The sequence below is a fragment of the Podarcis liolepis genome (assembly GCF_965112155.1).
Source record: "Podarcis liolepis genome assembly, chromosome: 1".
NCBI lineage: Eukaryota > Metazoa > Chordata > Lepidosauria > Squamata > Lacertidae > Podarcis > Podarcis liolepis.
In genome coordinates this window covers 12,639,040-12,661,580 of record NC_139554.1, presented here as the reverse complement: position 1 = coordinate 12,661,580, position 22,541 = coordinate 12,639,040, and the positions used below count along the sequence as shown (strand labels likewise).

The 22,541-nt window shown below is 47.7% G+C and overlaps 1 protein-coding gene across 11 annotated transcripts in view; it reads right to left on the bottom strand.

Moving 5' to 3' along the window:
- Positions 1 to 22,541, bottom strand: part of CEP170B (centrosomal protein 170B) — an 85,193-nt gene that overhangs the window by 20,977 nt on the left and 41,675 nt on the right. For 8 of the 11 annotated variants that reach the window (XR_014529077.1, XM_083516769.1, XM_083516775.1 and 5 more), the window contains exons 7-13: positions 17,655 to 17,771; positions 16,646 to 17,122; positions 14,287 to 15,056; positions 13,243 to 13,422; positions 11,151 to 11,286; positions 8,305 to 10,077; positions 1,225 to 1,471 (exon numbers count right to left, since the gene is read on the bottom strand). Coding sequence is in view for 10 of the 11 variants with exons in the window: in XM_083516769.1 (XP_083372895.1) it covers positions 1,225 to 1,471; positions 8,305 to 10,077; positions 11,151 to 11,286; positions 13,243 to 13,422; positions 14,287 to 15,056; positions 16,646 to 17,122; positions 17,655 to 17,771 (3,700 nt within the window). In the remaining variant the exon portion in view is untranslated. The remainder of the gene's footprint in view (positions 1 to 1,224; positions 1,472 to 8,304; positions 10,078 to 11,150; positions 11,287 to 13,242; positions 13,423 to 14,286; positions 15,057 to 16,645; positions 17,123 to 17,654; positions 17,772 to 22,541) is intronic. The other 3 variants (XM_083516770.1, XM_083516778.1, XM_083516771.1) reach the window with 1 other exon arrangement.

Here is a 22,541-nt window from a genome sequence, read left to right as displayed (position 1 = left end):
CAAAACCCTTCATTCCTCCCTTTGCATCATGAGCAACCAGGCTTCTAATTAACCATGGTTTCCCAGAACCATGGTTGCTGTCATATCCACCGTGGGTTGAGTCAAAACCAAAACCTATTGTCCTCCCAGACCTACAATTCCCAGAGTGGTTATCAATCACAGAATCCTAGAATTGTAGACTTGGAAGGGACCCCAAGGGTCAGTGGCGTAGCGTGGGTTGTCAGCACCCGGGGCAAGGCAAGTAATTTGAGCCCCCTAACCCGTGGATTTGCGCCCCCTAACCCGTGGATTTGTGCCCCCTAAACCTAACCCCCAGATGTTGCGCCCGGTGCGGCCGCCCCCCCCCCCCGCACCCCCCACGCTACGCCACTGCCAAGGGTCATCTAGTCCAACCCCCTGCAATCTCAGCTAAAGCATCCATGACAGATGGCCATCCAGCCTCTGCTTAAAAGCCTCCAAGGAAGGAGAGCCCACAACTTCCCAAGGGAGGTTCCTCTCTCCAGGCAACACTGGGAATTGTGGCTCTGTGAGAGGAACAGGGGTCCCCTAACAACTCTCAGCACCCTTAACAAACTACAGCTCCCATAATTCTTGGGGGGGGGAGCCACGACTGTTAGAAGTGGGGTGGGCTTTAAATGTCTTGTTATAGATTTGGGGGGCAGGGCTAAAGCCAAGAAATTAATAAATGGTAGGATTTTGATGATTTGGGATGTGAAGGGTGAAATACAAACTACAGAGGAATTCCTGGGCTAGAATATGCAAAATGACCTGGCCATGCTAGGGCCACTAAGAAGCGATCCAGGGCCATTGAGAGCCATTGGCAATGCAAGAGAGCTGTCCTGCCCTGCTGCCCTTGGTTGTGAACAGAGACTGGAGGTTTCCCAGTGTGTCCATCTTGGGCAGGCTGTCTGGAGCCGGAACTGGTCTGTGGCCGTAATAACAAAATAAAATATGTGTAGTGTGCATAGGAATTCGTTCCTTTTTTATTTTATTTTATTTTCAAAATATAGTCTGGCCCCCCACCAAGGTCTGAGGGACAGTGGACCGGCCCCCTGCTGAAAATGTTTGCCGACCCCTGAGCCCAGCTCTTTCCACCTTGCATAACACTACACAATATTTCCCCCCCCCCATTCATTCCTACCTTCTCTTCTCACCTGACCCACAGTGTGCCACCAATGGATTAGGTTCCAACGACTCAACACACTGCCGCAACCCGTCCCTCACCTGGCAATTTCGGCAATCTCCGCCGTCTGCGCGATGAAGTTGTAGGGGTCGTGATCGTCGTAGTCTTCGTCTTCCGTCTCCCTGCTGTTGCTGTGCTTCTGCTTATTGAGCCCGGAGCCCCGAGTCCTGGGCGTCTGGGTGGCTGTTGAAGTATGGGAGCGTTTGTGTTTAGGGGAGCTGTGGTTTGAGCCATACTCCTCCTCGGAAGTGGAAGTGTAATCTGAGCCCTGCGGCCGCCGCCTTGAAGCTTATAAGAAATGAATTGGTTTCGGGCGGTGGTGGTGGTGGGGAAGAAGAATAGGAAGGAGAGAAGGCAAAGAAAAAGACTTTTGAGATGGGCTTCAAAAGGTTAAGAAACAAACAAAAAACCGCGAATGCAAAAACAGCCCGAGGAGCAGGAGGAGCAGGAAGGTGAACTAGGAAACTCCTGTGCATCCCACCAAATGGAGAGAACTTTGGAGGAATAAAAAGATGGAATTGTTTGCATTTTTACTGTGAGTGAATACAGATGCCACCTTTTAAAAAACAACAACAACCATATAACGTAATCGCACTTCCGCATCTGATCTTTAATTGACTGGCATTCTAACTGCCGTTGGAATTTTATAGATTTAACGGGTTTTCGTTTCTTTCGCATTGCCCCTTTGTAAACCGATTAGGGGACTTCTGCAGTTAAGCGGCATATAAGTTGCTTAAACAGATAAATAATAAAATATGTGGCTCCCTTGACAGGAGCTCATTTGTAGCATAGGGGCAACCTGAGGGTCTAACCTGGGCCTCTCAGGCTTCCCCCACAAACCTGTCAGACTTGGTCCCATTGGCCAGATCCTGCCCCCCACTTCCGCCTTAAAAGCATTAGCAGGAAGACGAGTGAGAATATGGCACCACATGCCCATTTGGATCATGTCAAGGAACCTATGTGAGGACAGCTGGCTCCACCTTCAGATTTCTGCCAGACAGGCGGACGTTTGGAGGGGTGAAGCTGAGCAGACAGATGATAATGAGGGCTGTGTCTAGGGTGAAGCCCCATCACCCTCTTATTCAGACATTAAAGTTTTGTTTCTCTGGCACATGAATAAGACAAGGAAGATAAAGGCAGCCACACCACAATCGGGCAGAGAGAGCTTACCCTGTGGTCGCAGCAACAGTGGAGGGCTATTTCCACCAGCCAGTCAAATAGTAAGGAGAATTTTTTTACCACAGATCAGGTGCAGATGTGTGATCATTTTTTTGGCGAAATGGCCATTTGTACCCGCCCTCCGCTTCCACAAATTAACCAGTCGCAACAGAGAAGGCTGCTGCAATTCTATGGTGGCAAAATGTATACGCTCCTGTTACAAATTTCCTGTGTGGAAGGCACCTTGCGTGAATCCCTGTACGGAAGCGCCTTCCACTGGAGGAATTTTCCAGCGTGGGGTGTGGTCCTGAATGGCCACATGCACAGGAGGCCCCAGGAGGAACCGTCAGGCAGGCTAGACTCCCAGGTGTCCCCCCTCAGCAAACCACCAGTTCAGGTGACTTCATTTCCGCACAGGTTAAGGACTTCCAAGATGGAGAGCAGAAACAGCTGGCTTGTTTACACACTCAGGAAACCCCTGGTCTGTTTACAGAGATCCAGTGTTGTCATCCTTAATCCAGTGGTTCTCAAATTTAGTGATGGGCACAAATGGTATGAAAGGTGGGGAGTAGAGGGGCTGAGGTGCTTGCATCAGGTACATCCAAATACACTTTCCTCCCAATAAACGGATGAAGATGTGTACGAGTGAGTACATTTGGTCCATGTATCTCACAGTCGTCTTCACTGACTGGCAGGGTTTCTGGCAGGGAGTTTCTTCTAGCTCTAACTGAGGAGGCCAGAAATTGAACCTAGGACCTTCTGCATGCAATGCAGATGTTCTACACCACTGGGCTATTTCCCTTCTTGGCAGGTTCCCCACCCTGATTTAGGCCAGGGTCCCTAAAGCTGGAGCGCCCTCATACCACTCATGGCCTGCTTACTGAAGGAACGTCTCCACCCCCCATCGTTCAGCCCGGACCCTGAGGTCCAGCTCCGAGTGCCTTCTGGCGGTTCCCTCACTGCGAGAAGCCAAGTTACAGGGAACCAGGCAGAGGGCCTTCTCAGTAGTGGCACCCGCTATCCTGTGGAACGCCCTCCCACCAGATGTCAAAGAGAAGAACTACCACCAGACTTTTAGAAGACATCTGAAGGCAGCCCTCTTTAGGGAAGCTTTTAATGTTTAACTGACTGCTGTATTTTAATACTTTGTTGGAAGCCACCCAGAGTGGCTGGGGAATCCCAGCCAGATGGGCAGGGTATAAATAATAAATTATTATTATTATTACTTACATTCCAAAAAGGCCTTCCTGAACCTGGTACCCTTCAGATGTTTTGGACAACAACTCCCATCAGCCCCGAAGGCATCATAAAATCATAGAATGGTAGAGTTGGAAATGACCACAAGGGTCAACTGGTCCAACCTCCTGCAGGAATCTCAACTAAAGCATCCATAACAGGCATCCAACCTCTGCTTAGAAACCTCCAAGGAAGGAGAGTCCACAACCTCCCAAGGGTGGTTGGATGGCCATGTGTCATGGATGCTTTAGCCGAGATTCCTGCATTGCAGAGGTTGGACTCGATCACCCTTGGGGTCCCTTCCAACTCTACCACTCTATAATTCTATGAGTCTGTTCCATAAAAGATCTCCTGATTGAAATTTGCACAATGCTGGCTGGGGTAGCCCAAAATATGTGAAAGGCATCACGTTGGAGAAGGTTCTTTCCAAATAGAAGAAGAAGAAGAGGAGTTTGGATTTGATATCCTGCCTTTCACTCCCTTTAAGGAGTCTCAAAGCGGCTAACATTCTCCTTTCCCTTCCTCCCCCACAACAAACACTCTGTGAGGTGAGTGGGGCTGAGAGACTTCACAGAAGTATGACTGGCCCAAGGTCACCCAGCAGCTGCATGTGGAGGAGCGGAGACGCGAACCCAGTTTCCCAGATTACGAGACTACCGCTCTTAACCACTACACCACACTGGCTCTCAATATATCATAAGCTGCCTTCCAGCAAGCCAGATCACTGGCCCATCTATTATTGTCAACTCTGACTGGAAACTGCTCTCCCAGGGCTTCAGGAGACAGGGGTCTTTCCTAGCCCTCTTGCTGCGGATAGAACCTGGGACATTCTGCATGCCAAGCAGGTGCTCTACCACTGAGCTAGGGGCCTTCCCCCTGAACCTCTGCCGCATCTCTTGACACCCAACGAAACAGCCATGCTAAGTTACTATATGTGATTATTTGCCTTGAGATAGAACAGTGGCAAATTCAGAGGCCTGGTGGTTGCAGAGGGATCTTCCCTTACTTTTGACTTGCTTCATGCACACCATTTAACAACTCCATGAGTATTAATTGCCTCGGGATTATCGACTGTGTAAACAAGCTCAGCCAAGTGAAAGAGGAAACTTCAACCAGAAGGGCAGCCCCATTTGGAGATTGCTCACATCATGTTCATGGTCGTAATTATTTCCATGAGATCCCTGGGTTTGCCCTGCAGCATTTATACGCCGCATTTGGCTGCAGTTTACAGGCAACACCCTTATACACCCAAAACAGATGTTCCTGGTCAAGGGGAGAGAAACCACTCATTTTGTTTCCCTGGAAATTCTTTTACCGGGCTACGGAAAGATCCTTTTTTCAGCTTCAAAGTTATTGTGCTTTATCAGAGTGCACCAATTCTGATAAGTGATTATCAGCGGCTTTGCGGTGTTTACATTTCTCCATGTTGACTTTTTTCTCTTATCCATTTGCTCACGAGAAAAAAGACACATAACTGGGAAGCTGGAACACTGTCGTCTGGTTTGCACAACACACCACACCAAACCTTGGCTTAGTGCTCTTGCACAGGCTCTGGTAGAGGAGACTGCGACCGCTTTGCTCACCCCTGGTCATTCTGCTGCTGTGCAGAGCCCACAGGAACATATGAAACTGCCTTAAACTGAATCAGACTATTTGAGTCAATCTAGCTCATTATTGTCTACACTGACCGAGTCTCCAAGAACTGAGGCAGGGTTCTCTCCTGGCGACGCTGGGATTGAACCAAGGATCTCCTGTGTACAAAGCAGATGTTCTACCCCTGAGAGCGCCTGGAGAGAGCTAATCCACAAGCCTGGCTTTGGAAGGCACGCTAAGGCAAAGCGTGGCATAGCTCAGCACAACAGTGGGACAAGCAGCGAGGAGCAAAGCGGCCACAATCTCCTCTCCCAGACTCTTGAGTGTGTGTGTAAACAGTGGGGAACCTCCAGCCCATGAGCCAAATTGGGCCCACCAGCCCTCCCCATTTGGCCCAAAAGGCTGTTTCAGCCGAACCACGACCAACATGCTCCACCTCTGATATTTTATATGACATCAGGCATGGGAAAGGTAAGGACGAGGCTTGGCCAAAAGGGGCTTTGCAAGCCCCATGCTCAGTGCTCCCCAAGTGACAAGCACAGGGCTTGCAAAGCGCTTCTGCACTGCCCCAAAACAAGCCAATTGTCAGTACTTGGGATGTGCTACCCAAAGGGTTTTGCAGGCACAGCCTTTCTGCCAGGGCCTGCCCTTATGTGTCCCACACCTGGCACCATATATGACATGAGAACCAAGCATAACGCCTGCACAAGGTCCATAACCCCTGTGGAATTAGTAGGTTAGTCGTGTTAGTCGTATACTGATGCGTAGTAACTCCCAAGGTTAATTTGGCACTAAAACCCGGTTAGCCGTTGGGGCAAAGGAAATGGAAGACAAAACCAATTCATTTGGAACAAGATTAGGCACGGTTAGGATGGGCCGTCGTCTCTCAGCAAACATGACTCGGCGGTGTTCCTCGAGGGAAGTCATGGCGATTAAACCACTTCAGCTCTGCAGTACCAACAATGCACACCGCGATCCCCACTTTATTATGCACACAGCACCATTAAATCACAGTGTCATCTGCAAAGTTTAAATCATTGTAGCGGTGAACGGCTTAAGCATTATCCAGCAACAAGCGGCAGCTACCCATAAATTAAAAGGAACCCAGGACTCAGCCACTAGGAGTACAGCAGGTCAAAGGAACTTCCTGCAATCTCAGTTTGTGCTTGTGCTGAATGAAAAGTAATAGGAATTAACTCCTGGGAAGAGGGGGAGGTCAGTTTGCAGGATGCTGTTGGGAGTCCCATTCCTATCAGCCTCAGTCAGCATGGCCAATGGCCAGGGTTGTTTGAAGCTGTCCCGAGAACACCTGGAGGGCCAGACATTCCCCAGCTGTGCTCTACATCAGATGGACTATTTTCCCCATGTTCAATGCAGATGGGTGGGGAATTAATGCTGGGCGACTCTTGCAGCTTGCAAACGTCTGACAAGACATATGATTACTAGGGTTATAAACCTTTTTTACAACCTCGTGTTCCTGTAGATTAGTTAGATGAACTTTCCCCTAAAAACAAAGGAATGAACTGTCATTTCCAAATCTTTTGAAAAGAAAGGTGACCCCGAAATCAATAAATCATTTTTTGTATATGTAACTCTACAATGTATTATGTTATATACATAGCACGTACACAGGAAAAATAGGGCTTGCAAACTTTCTAATACTTGTACAATGTTTTGTACAATGTACATTATTGCTTAGAATCAATCAAGGTTACAGTTTGCCTTTGTTTCCGGTGCAAGCACCATAAAGTTCCCGCATCACTTTGACTGCACATTCTACACACTGATTATTTCTTGGTATCTGGAGCATGGATGGCTCCTGCTTCCAGTGATTCTCCAACACAGTTTCAGGAAGTTCCAGGCAGCTGTAAAAGTTCTACACAGTTCCATACACTTATTAAAAGTGCTAATACTAATATGAATAGTAACGGTTACATATATGGTGAGCCCAACTTTTCATTTTGGGGTGACCCGCCTTTTTTTTACCACTGAGAAAAATTAGTCCCTTTTTCAGTGTTTCTAAGCAAAAGTTCATCCCTTTATGATACAGGAAATTGGGGGGGGGGGGTTGGGGGGGAGTCAAAAAGTTATAACCCTAATGATTACATGTATTGTGTCCCACCCACCCAAAATAGACATACAAAACATTTTCCTCCGAAGATCTGACTTTATGTAGAGCGAAAAAAATAACCTACTGAAGATAGCCTTGCGAAAAGAAAGTTCTGCAAAAATTGCTGGTCCCCAAGTATTTTACTAGCCTAAGAAATGTTTGTGACTGATTAGCACATTGCTGGCTGAAAAGTTTCAAAATCTAACCTTCCTGCAATTCCACAAGTTCCCCTGTCTGGTTGCCAGGAGAAGATCTGTACTCACCGCAAGCGACGAGGCAAGCCTGGCGTAAGAACAAGCAGCTAGTGAGTATTCAGAGGTCACAGAGCAAATCAAAGCAAGGGCACTGAGAGTATATAATAATTACCTTATTGCAACAAGCCAAGAGTCCACCCCAGTTCAGCGTTTTCTGTCTATACCACCAGATGATTCAGGAAGCTATCAAGCTGGGTTATGCTAGAGAATTACCAGATGTTGGGCTATCAGAGCTTCTGCATTGCAATGGCAGCCAAATTTCGCCACAGATACAAACCAAGGGAGAAGGCAACTCTCTTTGGGTTATAAAATCCCAGCGCTTAATATTTAAAAAGTACAGGGCTCTGTATCTGTTGCAAAGGGCTGCAGATTTATTTCCAAATTGTTTTCTTCTGGCTTGGAATTTTTTTAATGGAAAACACATGTGGAAACATAGGAAGTTGCCTTATAGCATAGTCCAGGGTTTCCCAAACTTGGGTTTCCAGCTGTTTTTGGACTACCAGTTCCCACAATCCCTGGGAGTTGTGGTCCAGAATCATCTGGAAATCCAAGTTTTGGAACCCCTGCGCAGTCAGACTCTTGGGTGCATGTAGTTCAGTAGGGTCTACACTGACTGGCAGCAGCCCTCCACCATTTCAGACAGGTGACTTTTCCCCAGCCCTACCTGGAGATGCCGGGGATCAAACCTGGGGACCATCTGCACGCAAAAGAGATGCTCTACCTCCAAGCAATGGCAGAATCAAGCACTCCACACACACACAGTTACTCACTAGAAGAAGAGGAGTATTTGACACTGCTGGAGCGTGTCCTGCTGAAAGGCTGCTTCGAAGCAGCAACTGCTGCCGCCGTTTTCCTAGCAGCGTTCCTGGCTTCCGACACGGGGGGCTTCCGGGTAGAATAATACGACTCTGCGCTGCGCCCGGAGAACGTCGGCCTGGTTGGCGCGCTCTCCGAGTCGCTCGGCACGGTGAAAGACCCCGCCCGTTTCCTGGGCATGGCCAGGATGTCGAGCCTCGACAGCTTCTTGGCCTCCGCCGGCTGCTTGGAAGGCGCCGCCGTTCCTTCGTGGTGAGGCGTCGCTTTCTCGGTATCGGCGCTCTCATTGTCCGAGGTGTCCCCCAGCCGGGCCCGGCGAAGTTTGGAGGCTCTAGTGGGCCTTGGGGTAGACAAACTATTGGACCTGGTGAGAACCTGCTGGATCTTTTGCACCGTGGGCGTCACTTTGCTGTGCTCCTCTTTGGTGGACTGCGAGAAGGGCTTCTTCCTGGAGATAGGCCTTGAGGTGGATTGCTCATGGTCAGATGAGGCGATTTCATTCGCCGGCAGATATGGGAGGCTGCTACTTCGTTCATCATCTGTATAGTCCAGGGAGCCCCCGGTCCCTGGGCTACGCTTAACTTGGAAGCGCCTCGCGTTTTCGCCTTTGCTCCCTGCCTCAAGCGGAAGAGTTTTCCGCTTCTCTGAAAGCCTCTCCCTTGCGCTGGGTTGAAGACTCTGATCTTGGGCAGAAGGCGTGGGAGAAGTCTTCTCTTTTTGGGAGGTTGTCACGGGTTTGCCCTTCGGCGAGTGGCTGGGTAAGTTTTTGCCGCTCACCAAGCTGACGGTGCTAGCTGTGTCCACGTCAGATTCTCCGGACAAGGAGTCTTCCAACTGCCCCGGCGAATTCTCCAGAGTGTCGAGCTGGTTGGTTTGGCAGAGTATTTTGGCTTCCAGGGCGGCCAGAGCAGTTTCGGTATCTTTAAGGAGGAGGTGGGTGTCTGGGTTATAGTCCATGCGATTTGCTCGGGTGACATCGAGATCTTTGAGCAGAGGGTGGCTTGAGATATGCGGCAGCCGGTTTTGAGGAACGTTGCTGCTCGATTTCTCTTTGGTAAAGCTTTCCTGCCGGACAAAGGACGACGCTTCTTTCGCAGCCGCGACTTCTTGCTCTGGAAGTGGAAGCCCCTGGTGCAACGAAATCACCATTTTCCCATTGGAGCTGACGTAGGTATTGCTGACACCTTTGGCCGCCGGCTTCCCACACTTGAAAAGAGCCTCTTCTTTTTCCGCCTGAGTAGGAGAAATGCTGGAAGGAAGTTTCGAAGGAACCCCGACTTCCTCTTCATCGTCGCCAATATAGAAAGATGTCGACAGCGGGTCACTGGAAGCTCTCAGACCTGAAAGTTTCGGCACTGTGTACTGGTGGTTTTTGGCTTTCACGTTTTCCGCCTTTCCCTGGTTCTGCTCCAGTGTTTTGGTGCTGTTGTGGCTCTTCCTGCGTTTTTCCAAGCCAAATCCGTCGTCAGATTTGCTGGCGTCACTAAGGCTATCGGGATCCAAATCTTCCCGAACCACCAGTCGGCTGGCAGGATCCACAAACATTTCTGCTACGTGGCTGTTAGCAGTGTTCCTTGGTGAAAGGTCGGAATATGCCTCTGGACAAATCAAAATGGTTGGCGTTGGGCTTTCTGGCTTGTCACCAGGAGGGAGCTGAGGAAGAAGACGCCTCGTCCGTAACGCCAGGGAGCTCTCAGACTCTGCCACTCTGGGACCGCAGTCCTTTTCTAAGGGGAATGAAAATGCATTTACTGAGACTATGCAGAACTAGATAAATTAACAGGAAGGGTTCAAAACCTGTGGGATCAGAGATTCTTAGAAGACTGGAGTAAATATACGAACTATTTGAAAAGTAATTGTAATGAACAGATTACGCTAGTAGGACTGCAAGAAGTTTTGTAAGGAGGATTATCTGAAATATTGCAAGAAAGACTATGAAGAGAATTATAATTAAGAGTAATAGATAATTATAATTAAGAGTAATAGAAAGACTATGAGGAGAATAATAATTAAGAGTAATAGAGAAATTAAGAAATGCAGAATAAGTGATAAAGAACAAAAAATCATCAGAGGTGTTGACAGAAGTCTAAAACATTGTATAAGATAAGAAGTTATGTTATATGATTGTTGGAAATATGTTTAAAAAACCCCCAATAAAAATATATACCCCAAAAAAAGAAAATACATTTACTGAAGACAACAAAAAAGGCAGTTTAGTGATGATGATGATGATGATGATGATGATGATATAAAACCTTTCATCAAAAGATCTCAGGACAGTTTACAACATAAAATTACAATATAAAAAACACGAAATGCAGTCATACCTTGGAAGCTGAACGCCTTGGCTCCCGAACGATCGAAACTCAGAAGTGAGTGTTCTGGTTTTCAAACAATTTTCAGAAGCCAAACGTTTGGCGCAGCTTCTGATTGGCTGCAGGACGCTCCTGCACCCAATTGGAAGCCACACTTTGGTTTTCAATCGATTCCGGGAGTCTAACAGACTCCTGGAACGAATTCTGTTCAAAAACCAAGGTACCAAGAATGTTTCCGCCTGGCGCCTAAAGGTGTATAATGAAGGCAACAGCTGAACCTCCCTGGGGAGAGCATTCCACAAACAGGGGGCCACTGCAGAAAAGGCCCGTTCTCGTGTTGCCCCCTCCAGACTTCTCAGAATAGAACATTGGGCCTAAGCATCAAGCAGCGGAAAGAGGAAACACGAACAGGGGCACTTGTCACCTGTCCCTTTTTAGGTAAAGTCCTTTGGCAATGTGAAAATGACTCCAGGTGCTGTACTTACCTATGCCAGCCTGAGAGAGGGGCCCCTGCAGGTGAGCATCCCCAACTCCAGGAGCAGATCCTGAGTCTGTATAGCTATCTGCAAGGCTTGCCCATCTCGATACCCATTTCTGACCACCTTGAGATGCCAGAGGTAACTGCAAATAGAGAGAGGAGGGGAAATCCCACACCTTTCATACAAACGCTCATCATAATGCACAGTATTTGGCCATTTTGTTTTTGGCAACATTTGCTATGGCTCAATTCCCAGCAGGAAATGCTATGCTATGCCAATATATAATCCTTGAAAAGAACTGATACAGTGGTGCCTCGCAAGACGAAAAGAATCCGTTCTGTGATTCTCTTCGTCTAGCGGTTTTTTCGTCTTGCGAAGCAAGCCCATTGACGGATTAGAGGATTAGCGCTATTAGAGCTATTAGCGGCTTTTAGCGGCTTATCAGCTTATCGGATCAGCTGATAAGCGGCTTAGCGGCTTACTCGCAAGACATTTTCGTCTTGCGAAGCAAGCCCATAGGAGATTCATTTTGCGAAGCACCTCCAAAACGGAAAACTCTTTCGTCTAGCAAGTTTTCCATCTTGCGAGGCATTCGTCTTGCGGGGCACCACTGTACCTGGATCCACGAGCCTTCTGTAACCAGAGGGGCGCTATTTGTCTGCTTGGTTTATGTTGAAAAACTCAAAATCACCCTTCATTAAAAAAGATCCCAGGGCAGTGTACAATTGGATACAACCCATCATTGCCTGAGGATGTCTACAGAAAACAAGCATACATTATGGGGCAAGACTCAAGTTATTATTTGTGCTAGCATGAGCTGGCGGAAGTTCTGCTATCACAATGGGGCTTTCCTCCTCCCCGATCTCCCCCTTGGAACTGGCTTGGAGTGGGTGGGAGAATGTGCAGAACAGCGCACAGAGGGAGGGGAGGGGAGATCTGGAACGCAGAAATTCTTGAGCCGATGGAACGATGCTAATGTGCAATGCTGAATTCAACCCTACGTGCCTACTCAGATGTAAGCCAAATTTGGATCCAACAGGATTATATTCATTTATGTATTTCATTTATTGGGAAAAAATATATACACTGATTAACTCGACAAAAGGCTCTTAGTGGTTTATGTAGAGCACGGTTTCCCAAACTTAGATCTGCATATTTTTTGGTTTTTGGGGGGACTACAATTCCTAACATCCCTGACCATTGTGGTCCCGCTAGCTAGGGAAGATGGGAGTTGTGGTCTAAAAACAGCTGGGGAACAAAGTTTGGGAAACCCGGATACACAGCAATATAAAATATTTGTTGAAAATGCTGATAAAATCAGATTGACATGAAATCATATCAAAATATAAGCAAAATCAATAGCTTTAGAACATAGATACAGATATATAATCAAATTGCATGCCTGTACAGGCTTGCCGAACAAAGAAGTTTTTAGCGGGTGCCGAAAGCCAGCTAATTAACTGTTGTTTGGTAATTTTAAATTATTAAGGTTTCAACATGCAGGCAGGGCTTGTGTGTGCCCTCTGTTCCACCTAGGCTCAGGAAAGCGCTAAACTCTGCTACCCGTATAAATGATGCAAATATATCTACTTATTTCACATAATTTATTCTATTCCTGCAAAGCATGGAGAAGAGTAACAAGCTATGAAGGGCACTGAAGTCTTGTTCCCTGATCTCTTCTGCAAAGCCTGCACCGTCGCCAAACTGCCTTGGGCGATTTAGCAAGATTTACAGTTCCATTAGGTTGCAAGCCTGCAGGCAGGGCTTCCGCATTATTCACCACGCAATACTTGGGAACAAATAGTGATTGTTACTAGCAAAGTCTCGCTCACTTACTTTCACCTCTAATAAAACCGCTAGTCTTTTTTCATGTAACTTGTTTTTAAAAGTTTGCTTCTATAGGTATTTTTAACAAGTTTTTTCTAAATCGCTTACAGGTCTTTCATTTGAGGACCAGTCAATGAGGTCTACAATTTTGTTCAGTAAATAACAAAACGAAACCTTCGCAGGCCACGAGGGCCAGAAATAGGCATGCGAGTTGCCCTCAAGCGCAAGGAAAGTCAAAGTGAGAGCTGGGCCCTTCACACATTCACTGTACCTGCATCTCCGCGTGATGCTCACTGGCAACTTTGGAAGCGATGACCTGCATCATGGTAACCTTGGGGCTTGAGCCATTTTCGCCCATCAAGTGAGCCAGCTCCTCCTTCTCACCTTTTATGACGGGCCTGAAGGCAGGGGAAATTCTGGAAAATACCGGAGACTCCAAAACGCCAAACACCTGATAAACCCAAGAGATGGGGGGGAAGGCAGCTTAAAACAGAACAGTGAATTTCCTATCCACGAGGTCAACAAGCATTACATTTGTGATGCATGATCCATGTGACGGTCACCTCCAGGCTTGACTACTGTAATTCGCTCTACACGGGGCTGCCCTTGAAGCTGTCCCAGAAACGCCCGCGGGTGCAGAATGCTGCAGTGAGGCGCCTCACGGGGTCTCTGCCATGGGAGCATATTCACCCAGTGCTTTTCCAGCTGCACTGGCTCCCGGTGGAGTACAGGGTCAGATTTAAGGTGCTGCTTTTGACCTTTAAAGCCCTTCACGGCCTAGGACCCTCATACCTACAGGACCGCCTCTCCCGGTATGCCCCACAGAGACCCTCAAGGTCCATAAATAGCAACACCCTAGTGGTCCCGGGCCCTAAGGAAGTTAGATTAGCCTCAACCAGAGCCAGGGCCTTTTCAACACTGGCTCCGGCCTGGTGGAACACTCTGCCTCATGAGACCAGGGCCCTGCAGGATCTGATTTCTTTCATTACATTTGCCCTGGGCCTTGCTCTGTTTACACCAATTGCTGCAACTATCAAGGGGCCTTCTCGGTAGTGGCGCCCGCCCTGTGGAACGCCCTCCCTTCAGATGTGAAGGAAATAAGCAGCTATCTTCTCTTTAAAAGACATCTGAAGGCAGCCCTGTTTAGGGAAGTTTTTAATATTTAATGCTGTGTTGTTTTTAACACTTGATTGGAAGCCGCCCAGAGTGGCTGGGGAAACCCAGCCAGATGGGCGGGGTATAAATAATAAATTATTATTATTATAAGGGGGCCAAACTACGCAAAGTTCAATTTTCCGAAGAATGGCAGGCTCACCTGATCGATCATTTTCCGAGCCTCTTCGACTTCTTTATCTTGCGACTCCGTCTCAATGGTATATGTGCCCGTTTCACTCAAGCTGTCGTCTTCCTCTTGCTTCCTCGCTTTGACCAACTTAGGATCGGCTGCCACTGGCTCAGGGACTATTTCGGGCGCTGGTGGCGGCAGTGGCGGCGCTACAACCCGTGGGGTGAGCGGCGCCGGTGTCGGGGCTGGTTTCTCCACGCTAGCCTTCCCAGCTTGAGAGCTCTCCCTTAAACACTCGGCAGCAAAATCCTGAGTGATCTTTGACTTTCTCCCCACGCTGCCATGGTTCTTTCCAGAGGTCCTCGACGACGAGGAGGAGCTGATCCTCTCCTCCGTCTTCTCCCGCTTAAAGGATCCGGCTCTGGGGGCTGTGAAAGAGTTGCTTGGCCCCTTGGTTCCCGCCGCAGGCAGATGGGATGAGAGCACAGAGCTCCCTGGTTTCTCCGCGGGCACTGTAATCTTGCGCTTCTCAATCTTGGTCTTCAAGGCGGGGTCCACGTCGTTCTGGTTGGACTGGCCGCTGTGCGTGAAGGACTGCGACCTCTTCTTCCGAGGCGTGTCGTCGTCGAAGAACTCGATGACAAAGGCTTGCTGGTTGTGGAGCATCTCCTGGGGGTCGCGGCGGATCTGGCGCTGGAGCCGGGCTTGTTCAGCCAGATGTTCTTTACTAGGTGTCTCATCCTCTTTGGGGGCTACTGGGTCTTCAGAGTCGCTCTGAGTTCCATCTTCATGCCTGTTCCCTGCAAAGTGGATGTGCAATTAGAGTTGTCCTGGGACAGAGAGTACTTACTGCTGTGCCACTGCCCCAAACATCAACAGAGGAGCCCATCTAATCCTGCATCCTACTCTCTCAGTGACCAGCCAGATGCCCATGGCAAGCCAGCAAGCAGGACCTGGGTGGCCCAAGCACGTTCTCTCCATTTGCGATTCCCAGCAACTGGGATTTGCAGGAATACTGCCTGCAGCAGGAGACGCAGAACATAGTCATTACAGCTATTATCCAATGACAGCTTTATCTTCCATGAATTTGTCCCCTCCTCTTTTTAAGCCATCCAAGTCGGTGGCCATACCTACATCTTGAGAATGTGAATTCCATGGGTTAACCATGCACATGGTTTATTTCCCTTAGGAGACAACTTGTTTTTTCTGAGCTTACTCAGTGAACTGTCCCCCAGAAGGGCTTCTAATCTTTTCTGGGTGGAGGGATACAAGGAAAGCAACCCTTCCCCTTCCTTGCCAGTCTCCCCACTTCCAAGCGGACCTATGCTTCCAAAGGACAGGCAAACTCCTGGCAGAGAAGACTCGTTGAGACCACAAATGGTCTTGCAGACTTCTGTTTAAAGGTAGACAACATCTGCTGCTGGGGTTCATGGCTTTCTGTGCCTCCCAGTTCATGTTTGTGAGGAGTCACAGGACCATAGCTGTCAACTTACAGATTTGAAAATAAGGGACTAGCAACCTCGAAAATAAGGGATCAGCAGCCAAAACAAGGGATTTTCCAAGCACAGGTATGTTCAACTTCTGAGCCAAAGGCAGAAAGCCCAGCCAGAAGCCAAACGAAGCCTCAAGCAGTGGTTCCCACAGTGCAGCAACCCGACAAAGGGGATGCAGCAAGGAAAACCACCGTCACCTCTCCGCTGGGAAGCGCTGAGCAAAGGCGAGTCCCCAGGCAATGCAGCCGATTTGATCAGCACAAGGCATGCAAGCTCCACCCCCCAGTCGTTCTTAGACTCCTTATTGGGTGAGCAACGCAGCCAAGCAACACAGTTGGAGCCTCCCTCCTCCCTGGCCGGCAGGGAGGGAGGGAGAGGAGCTGCTTCCTTTGAAACCCGGGAAATTTAAGGGACATCATCAATAAGGGACAGCAGCGGGACACGGCGCTGGGATAAGGGAGTTTCCTGCCAAATAAGGTTGACAGCTATGCACAGGACACTACAAATCCCATGAACCCTGGCGGGATGATGCTCCCGAGCATGCTCACTAGCATAAGCAGACCTGCAAGATTTCTTGTGCACCCAAAAGCAAGACCACCCAGCTCCAAGAAACTCCTCCCTCGCTTTGGGAAGAGTAAGTATCCTTGGAAGGATGGGAAAAATGGAACAGAAAGATGGCTGGTAGCAGGACAAACCCCATGACGAACAAGGGCCTAATGAAGAGAATGAAACTCAAGTTCACAATGTAGCAGGGATTTCCAAACTGTGCAAGTTCACATTCCAAATGTCTGCAATTTCAAATGCGCCCCATCCCTTCAAAGAAGAATAAGGAAGGCATCTATAGCCAACGAACGCCCTGGACCACAGCTAGCAACTCTAGCAACACTGGCATTTACCTTTCAGAGTCCTGACGTGAACTGGGAGGTCGCTTTTCGTACTGTACACGTCCTCTCCAGGGGACGGCCTCCTCATGAGACTCGGGTCGTTCTGCACCAGCCAATCGGCCACTTTGCTCTCGGCCGAGATCATTTCGGCGTGGCCCCCTTCTTTGCCGAGGTTCCTTCTCTGCCTGAGCGAAAATTTGGTGACGTGATCTTTTATCTTTATTTTACCCGGGGTGCAGTCGTCAAACTCTATGGTGAAAGAGGCGTGGCTCTGCACGACGGGCAGCGCCACCGCGTCAACGTCTTTGGTGGGGATTTCGTGGACTTGGGCCTCTGGAGTTTTCACCGGCTGCTGGAATTCTTTCGTCGGGATTTCAAAGTAACTAGGCTCCCTTCGGAAGGCGTAGACAGAGTCGCCTTGAGGATCGCTGTAGCCGGTGATGTTCCCATTGATTTCCTCCACGTGCTGACCTATGTCTTTTGTTCTCTCTGCGGGGTAAAGGGGGAAGGGAGTATTATTTATTCTTTTAATTTGACATCAAAGCTTTTTATTTTTATTTTATTTAATACTTGCCTTCCACTTTTCCAACAACAAACACAGAGCAGAAAGCAGCTCACAACAATCACAACAGAAGCATAAAAAAACCCAACAGCAAACATCACAATATCAAAATCAAAGTCTATGTAGAAGTTTTGAAAGTTTCTACGAGTTTGAATCCGTTTTAGTCTATTCTATTGCAGTTTTAACTTTCTGTAGGTTTTAAAATATGGTTGCAAATATTTTAGTGATCATTTTATTTCTTTATGCCTTGAAGTGTCCCCCCCCCCACAATCAAATGGTATATAAATTGTTTGAAATAAATAAAATGAACCAAACACAGTAGCATACAACTAAAGCACACAACAGCAGCAAATTACTCAAAATGAATTAATACAATTCAATAAAGTCACAGTTATGTAAAGTTCCTATTCACACTATTCACCCTTAACTGTTGAAAAGAGAAGCAGCAGGTATATTTACCTGGATACGGCTCTTCTGGCCTTCTGTCATCTGCTGACTCCAACTTATTGTTTTCATCATCTTCCCCCCACCATGATGGCTGGCCGTAAAGGGGTGTGCGGTAAGTAGTTGTCGTCTCTGGAGGTAGAGAACACACACACACACACGGCAGCATTAGTTTGCTGGCAGCTATTGCTATCAGGTTCAAGATGCTGGCAAAGGGACGCCTACTCCAAAAGACACCTTTTAGAAAACTAAGGGCAACAATATTTAATGAAAAGTGTTCCATAAACCAACTGCTCACCGCTTAGGCTTCTGAAGTAGTCAGACTGGCTTTTAAATGGTGCTACCAAATGCAAAAGGGACACGGGTGGCGCTGTGGGTTAAACCACAGAGCCTAGGACTTGCCAATCAGAAGGTTGGTGGTTTGAATCCCCACGATGGGGTGAGCTCCCGTTGCTCGGTCCCTGCTCCTGCCAACCTAGCAGTTCGAAAGCATGTCAAAGTGCAAGTAGATAAATAGGTACCGCTCCGGCGGGAAGGTAAACGGCGTTTACGTGTGCTGCTCTGGTTCGCCAGAAGCGGCTTAGTCATGCTGGCCACATGACCCGGAAGCTGTACGCCGGCTCCCTTGGCCAATAAAGCGAGATGAGCGCCGCAACCCCAGAGTCGGCCACGACTGGACCTAATGGTCAGGGGTCCCTTTACCTTTACCAAATGCAAACTTTGGTTCCAAATCTTGGTTATTTGGAATACCTGGCAAGCTAAATCATGGTTCACTTGAAGACACGTACCGTATTTTTTGCACCATAACACTCACTTTTTTCCTCCTAAAAAGTAAGGGGAAATGTCTGTGCGTGTTATGGAGGGAATGCCTATGGGTGGCATGCCTATGGATTTTCCTCCTCTAAAAACTACGTGCGTGTTATGGCCGGGTGCGTGTTATAGAGCGAAAAATACGGTATGTAACCTGATTTTTATTTTTTATTTTTTTAAAAAAAAATCATTGCAAGGCATATACTGAAAACACAGCACAACACACAGTCAGAAGTCTAAAATGTAGACTATTATTTAACCTAGACCAACCAAAAAAGTCTCGATTGCCTGCAGAAGTCCTTTATTATTATTCATTAAAACAGTACCAGTGAGTTTTAAATGAGTCTCTGCGTCTCTGTACTTCAGCTAGCAGTATTTTGTTTGGTCACTTTCTCTGTCAGGGCCAATTGCCAAACTTTGTTAAAGCCAGTTCAATAAGGACGCCCGTTCCAAGTCTTTCCAAAACCGGGCTGTTGACAAGTCCTGATGCTAACAATGTATTACCAATAAGAGATTTAAACGAGACAGATATATACAGTGGTACCTCGGGTTAAGAACTTAATTCGTTCCAAAGGTCCATTCTTAACCTGAAACTGTTCTTAACCTGAGGTACCACTTTAGCTAATGGGGCCTCCCGCTGCCACCACACTGCCGGCGCACAATTTCCGTTCTCATCCTGAGGTAAAGTTCTCAACCCAAGGTACTATTTCTGGGTTAGTGGAGTTTGTAAACTGAAGCGTCTATAACCTGAGGTACCACTATAGTTTTAAACCTGCAGAAGGCTTATAAGTATTCTTTTACCCATCCACAGATTTCTTACAGCACAGACAGAGCAATCCTACATGGGGTCAGGAGAGGAGTGGCGTGGTAGATCTAGCATCACATCCAAAACCCTGCCAGTTCACACCAGCCAGGGAGATAGTGGCTTAAACCATGCATGCAAATGGGCACATGGGCGCTTAAATAAACAGCTTCAGCTACTTGAGAGCCATTTCCCATGCAGAAATAAGCAAGGGGAACAGGAAATACAGGTTCCTTGGTGTTAAGTCGTGGGTTGACATAGCAGGCGGCACAGCGATTTCTTCAAGTAGCTCTTTATTATGGTAAGCTGGAATAGAACTGACTTGCGAACAGCTCAGCCGGCCTGTATTTATAGGCAGCCGGCTGTCAACATTGTAACCACAACAGCCCAGAGTTCCCGCCTAAAATAACTGCCGTGGACCTGAGTGAAAACTATCTACAGACCTGAGTGAAAACTATATACAGTATCCCCCTGTTGGCCCAGGGTGAAACTACACTACATAACACTTGGGCTTCCAGTCATCATAACACACCCCACTAAAAATACACACAAGCACTTATTGTCATATTGGGAGAGCCGTGCAGAATCACCTCTGCATCCCAACAAGCAAAAAGGTACTCTTACAACTGCTTCCTTTGTGTAGCAAATTCAGGCTGCACAAAGACATTCGCTCTGGGGGACTGGCCCTCCTAGTAACCCACCAACCCCTGAACTTTATCTTCAGAAGACCGAGGTTGGTTTGTGGGGACCAGCATAAGTGGTTTAAAAGGGGGGTGAAATCTTCAGCACAGGGGCCTGCTTCAGCCTGACGTGCTCAGTGACTGATTTACGTATAAGCTAAGCAAGCTATAGCTTAGGGCCCCACTCTCTTGGGGGCCGCCAAAAAAAATTAAAGGGGGGAAAAACTGCATGTACATTTCCAAAATATAAGATAAAAAAACAAATAAAATAAAACCTACATACAGTTAGAGCTTAATCATTATTTCACTATTAATATACTTCTTAATTGTATTTCACTATTAATACACTTCTAAATTGTATTTCAGTTCAACAATTACTTTGATAAAATACCTATTTTGTTATGTGCAAATGTCTTTAGATACCTATTAGGTCCATAAATTACCATACAGCATATATTCAACACTAAAAACACTGACAATTTGTTGTTGACAAAGGACAGCTGGGCATATAAAGGGCCCCATTACCTCCAGTAGCTTAAGGTCTCATCAAACCTAAACCCAGCCCTGGACATGCTATGTACCCTTTTAAAATTATAATTCACACCCCAAGAGTCGAGGATAAAGCAAGCAAGAACTTGAAACACATAATTACTGCTCTCTTTCTGGATGCCTCCCCTGAAATCTCTTTCCATGATGTGTACCGACTTGCCCATCCTTCTTCCATCATTATTAATAAAAGCAACGCTTTTTGTAGCACTTTAATCTCACAGAAGACTGCTGTACTCTACTGTTTTGCCATAAATCAGGGATGGGGAAGCTCTGGCCCTCCAGATGTGATTAAGGACGATGGGACTTGCAGTCCGACAACATCTGCTGGGCTCCAGGGTTCCCCATCCTGGTCTTAAACCACTGCTTTGAGGTAGGTCATCATTATACCCATTTCACAGATAGGAAGAGGGCCATTAAGCTCATGTTCTGCTGGTGGGCTTCCCAGAAGCAGGTGGTTGGCCACCATGAGAAAGCCATGCTGGACTAGATAAATCTTTTGGTCCAATCCAACAGGGCTCTTCTTATGGAGACCAGGGGGCAGGGGCCGGAAGGGTCAGGTTAGAAATTACTCTACACTGGGGACAGGCAATATGGTGCCTCCAGATCAGGGGTAGGCCGGATGCGGCCCAATCGCCTTCTCAATCCTGCCCGCGGAGAGTCCGGGAATCAGCGTGTTTCTACACGAGTAGAATGTATCCTTTTATTTAAAATGAATCTCTGGGTTATTTGCGGGGCCTGCCTGGTGTTTTGACATGAGTAGAATGTATCCTTTTATTTAAAATGCATCTCTGGGTTATTTGCGGGGCCTGCCTGGTGTTTTGACATGAGTAGAATGTATCCTTTTATTTAAAATGCATCTCTGGGTTATTTGCGGGGCCTGCCTGGTGTTTTGACATGAGTAGAATGTATCCTTTTATTTAAAATGCATCTCTGGGTTATTTGTGGGGCATAGGAATTTGTTCATATTTTTTTTCAAAATATAGTCCGGCCCACCACACGGTCTGAAGGACGGTGGACCGGCCCACGGCGGAAAAAGGTTGCTGACCCCTGCTCCAGAAGTTTGTGAGGAGGAGGAGGAGGAGTTTGGATTTGATATCCCGCTTTATCACTACCCTAAGGAGTCTCAAAGTGGCTAACAATCTCCTTTCCCTTCTTCCCTCACAACAAACACTCTGTGAGGTAAGTGAGGCTAAGAGTGTGACTAGCCAAAGGTCACCCAGCAGCTGCATGTGGAGGAGCGGGGAATCGAACCCGGTTCACCAGATTACGAGCCCACTGCTCTTAACCACTACACCACACTGGCTCTCACTTGTGGACTCCTAACTTCCATCATCCCTGACCACTGACCATGTTAGCTGGAGCTGTTTTTATATTGTGATCCTCGGGTGAACGGTGTTATAGAAATTTTAATAACAACAACAGTTTGTGCTTTTATATTGTAAACCACCCTGTGATCCCCAAATGAAGGGTGGTGTACAAACTGAATGACTGAATGGGCCCATGGGCTAGAGGTTCTCCACTGCTGTGATAAGACCATCAAGTCCAGATTCTAAAACCACCGAATTGCACCACTGCAATAGGGTTTCCGGGAAGTTTCCTATATCCCAAGCACTGATCTCACCTGGACCTGCGGAGGCTGCATTCATGCCCTGGAGCCAAAGGTTACAGCCTAAACCCCCTAACCCACAGCACAGAAGAAGCCTACGTAAAGAGTCAACCGGCAGTGCCTGAAGCTTCAGTGAAAAGTAACTAAACAGATCTGTCGTCCTAATTGTATTAGAGCCAGTGTCTCCGAGCCTGGCTCATTAGGCACCCATCCGCCGCCCCAACCCTCTGCCACAACTTTTTATGCCAGCCTGTCCAGATGGCTCCAATTCATTCAGGCACTTTTCTTGGCTCATCAATCTAGCCAGACAGCCCAGGGAGGGCAAAGTGGGGAACAGCATCCCTTTAAATGACAGGATCGAGGTCACTAGTCTAGATAAACATTGAACTGTTGGGTGGCGGCAGCAATGCTACAAACACCACACCGACATTTGGGGGCGGGGAGGGAGAGAGAGT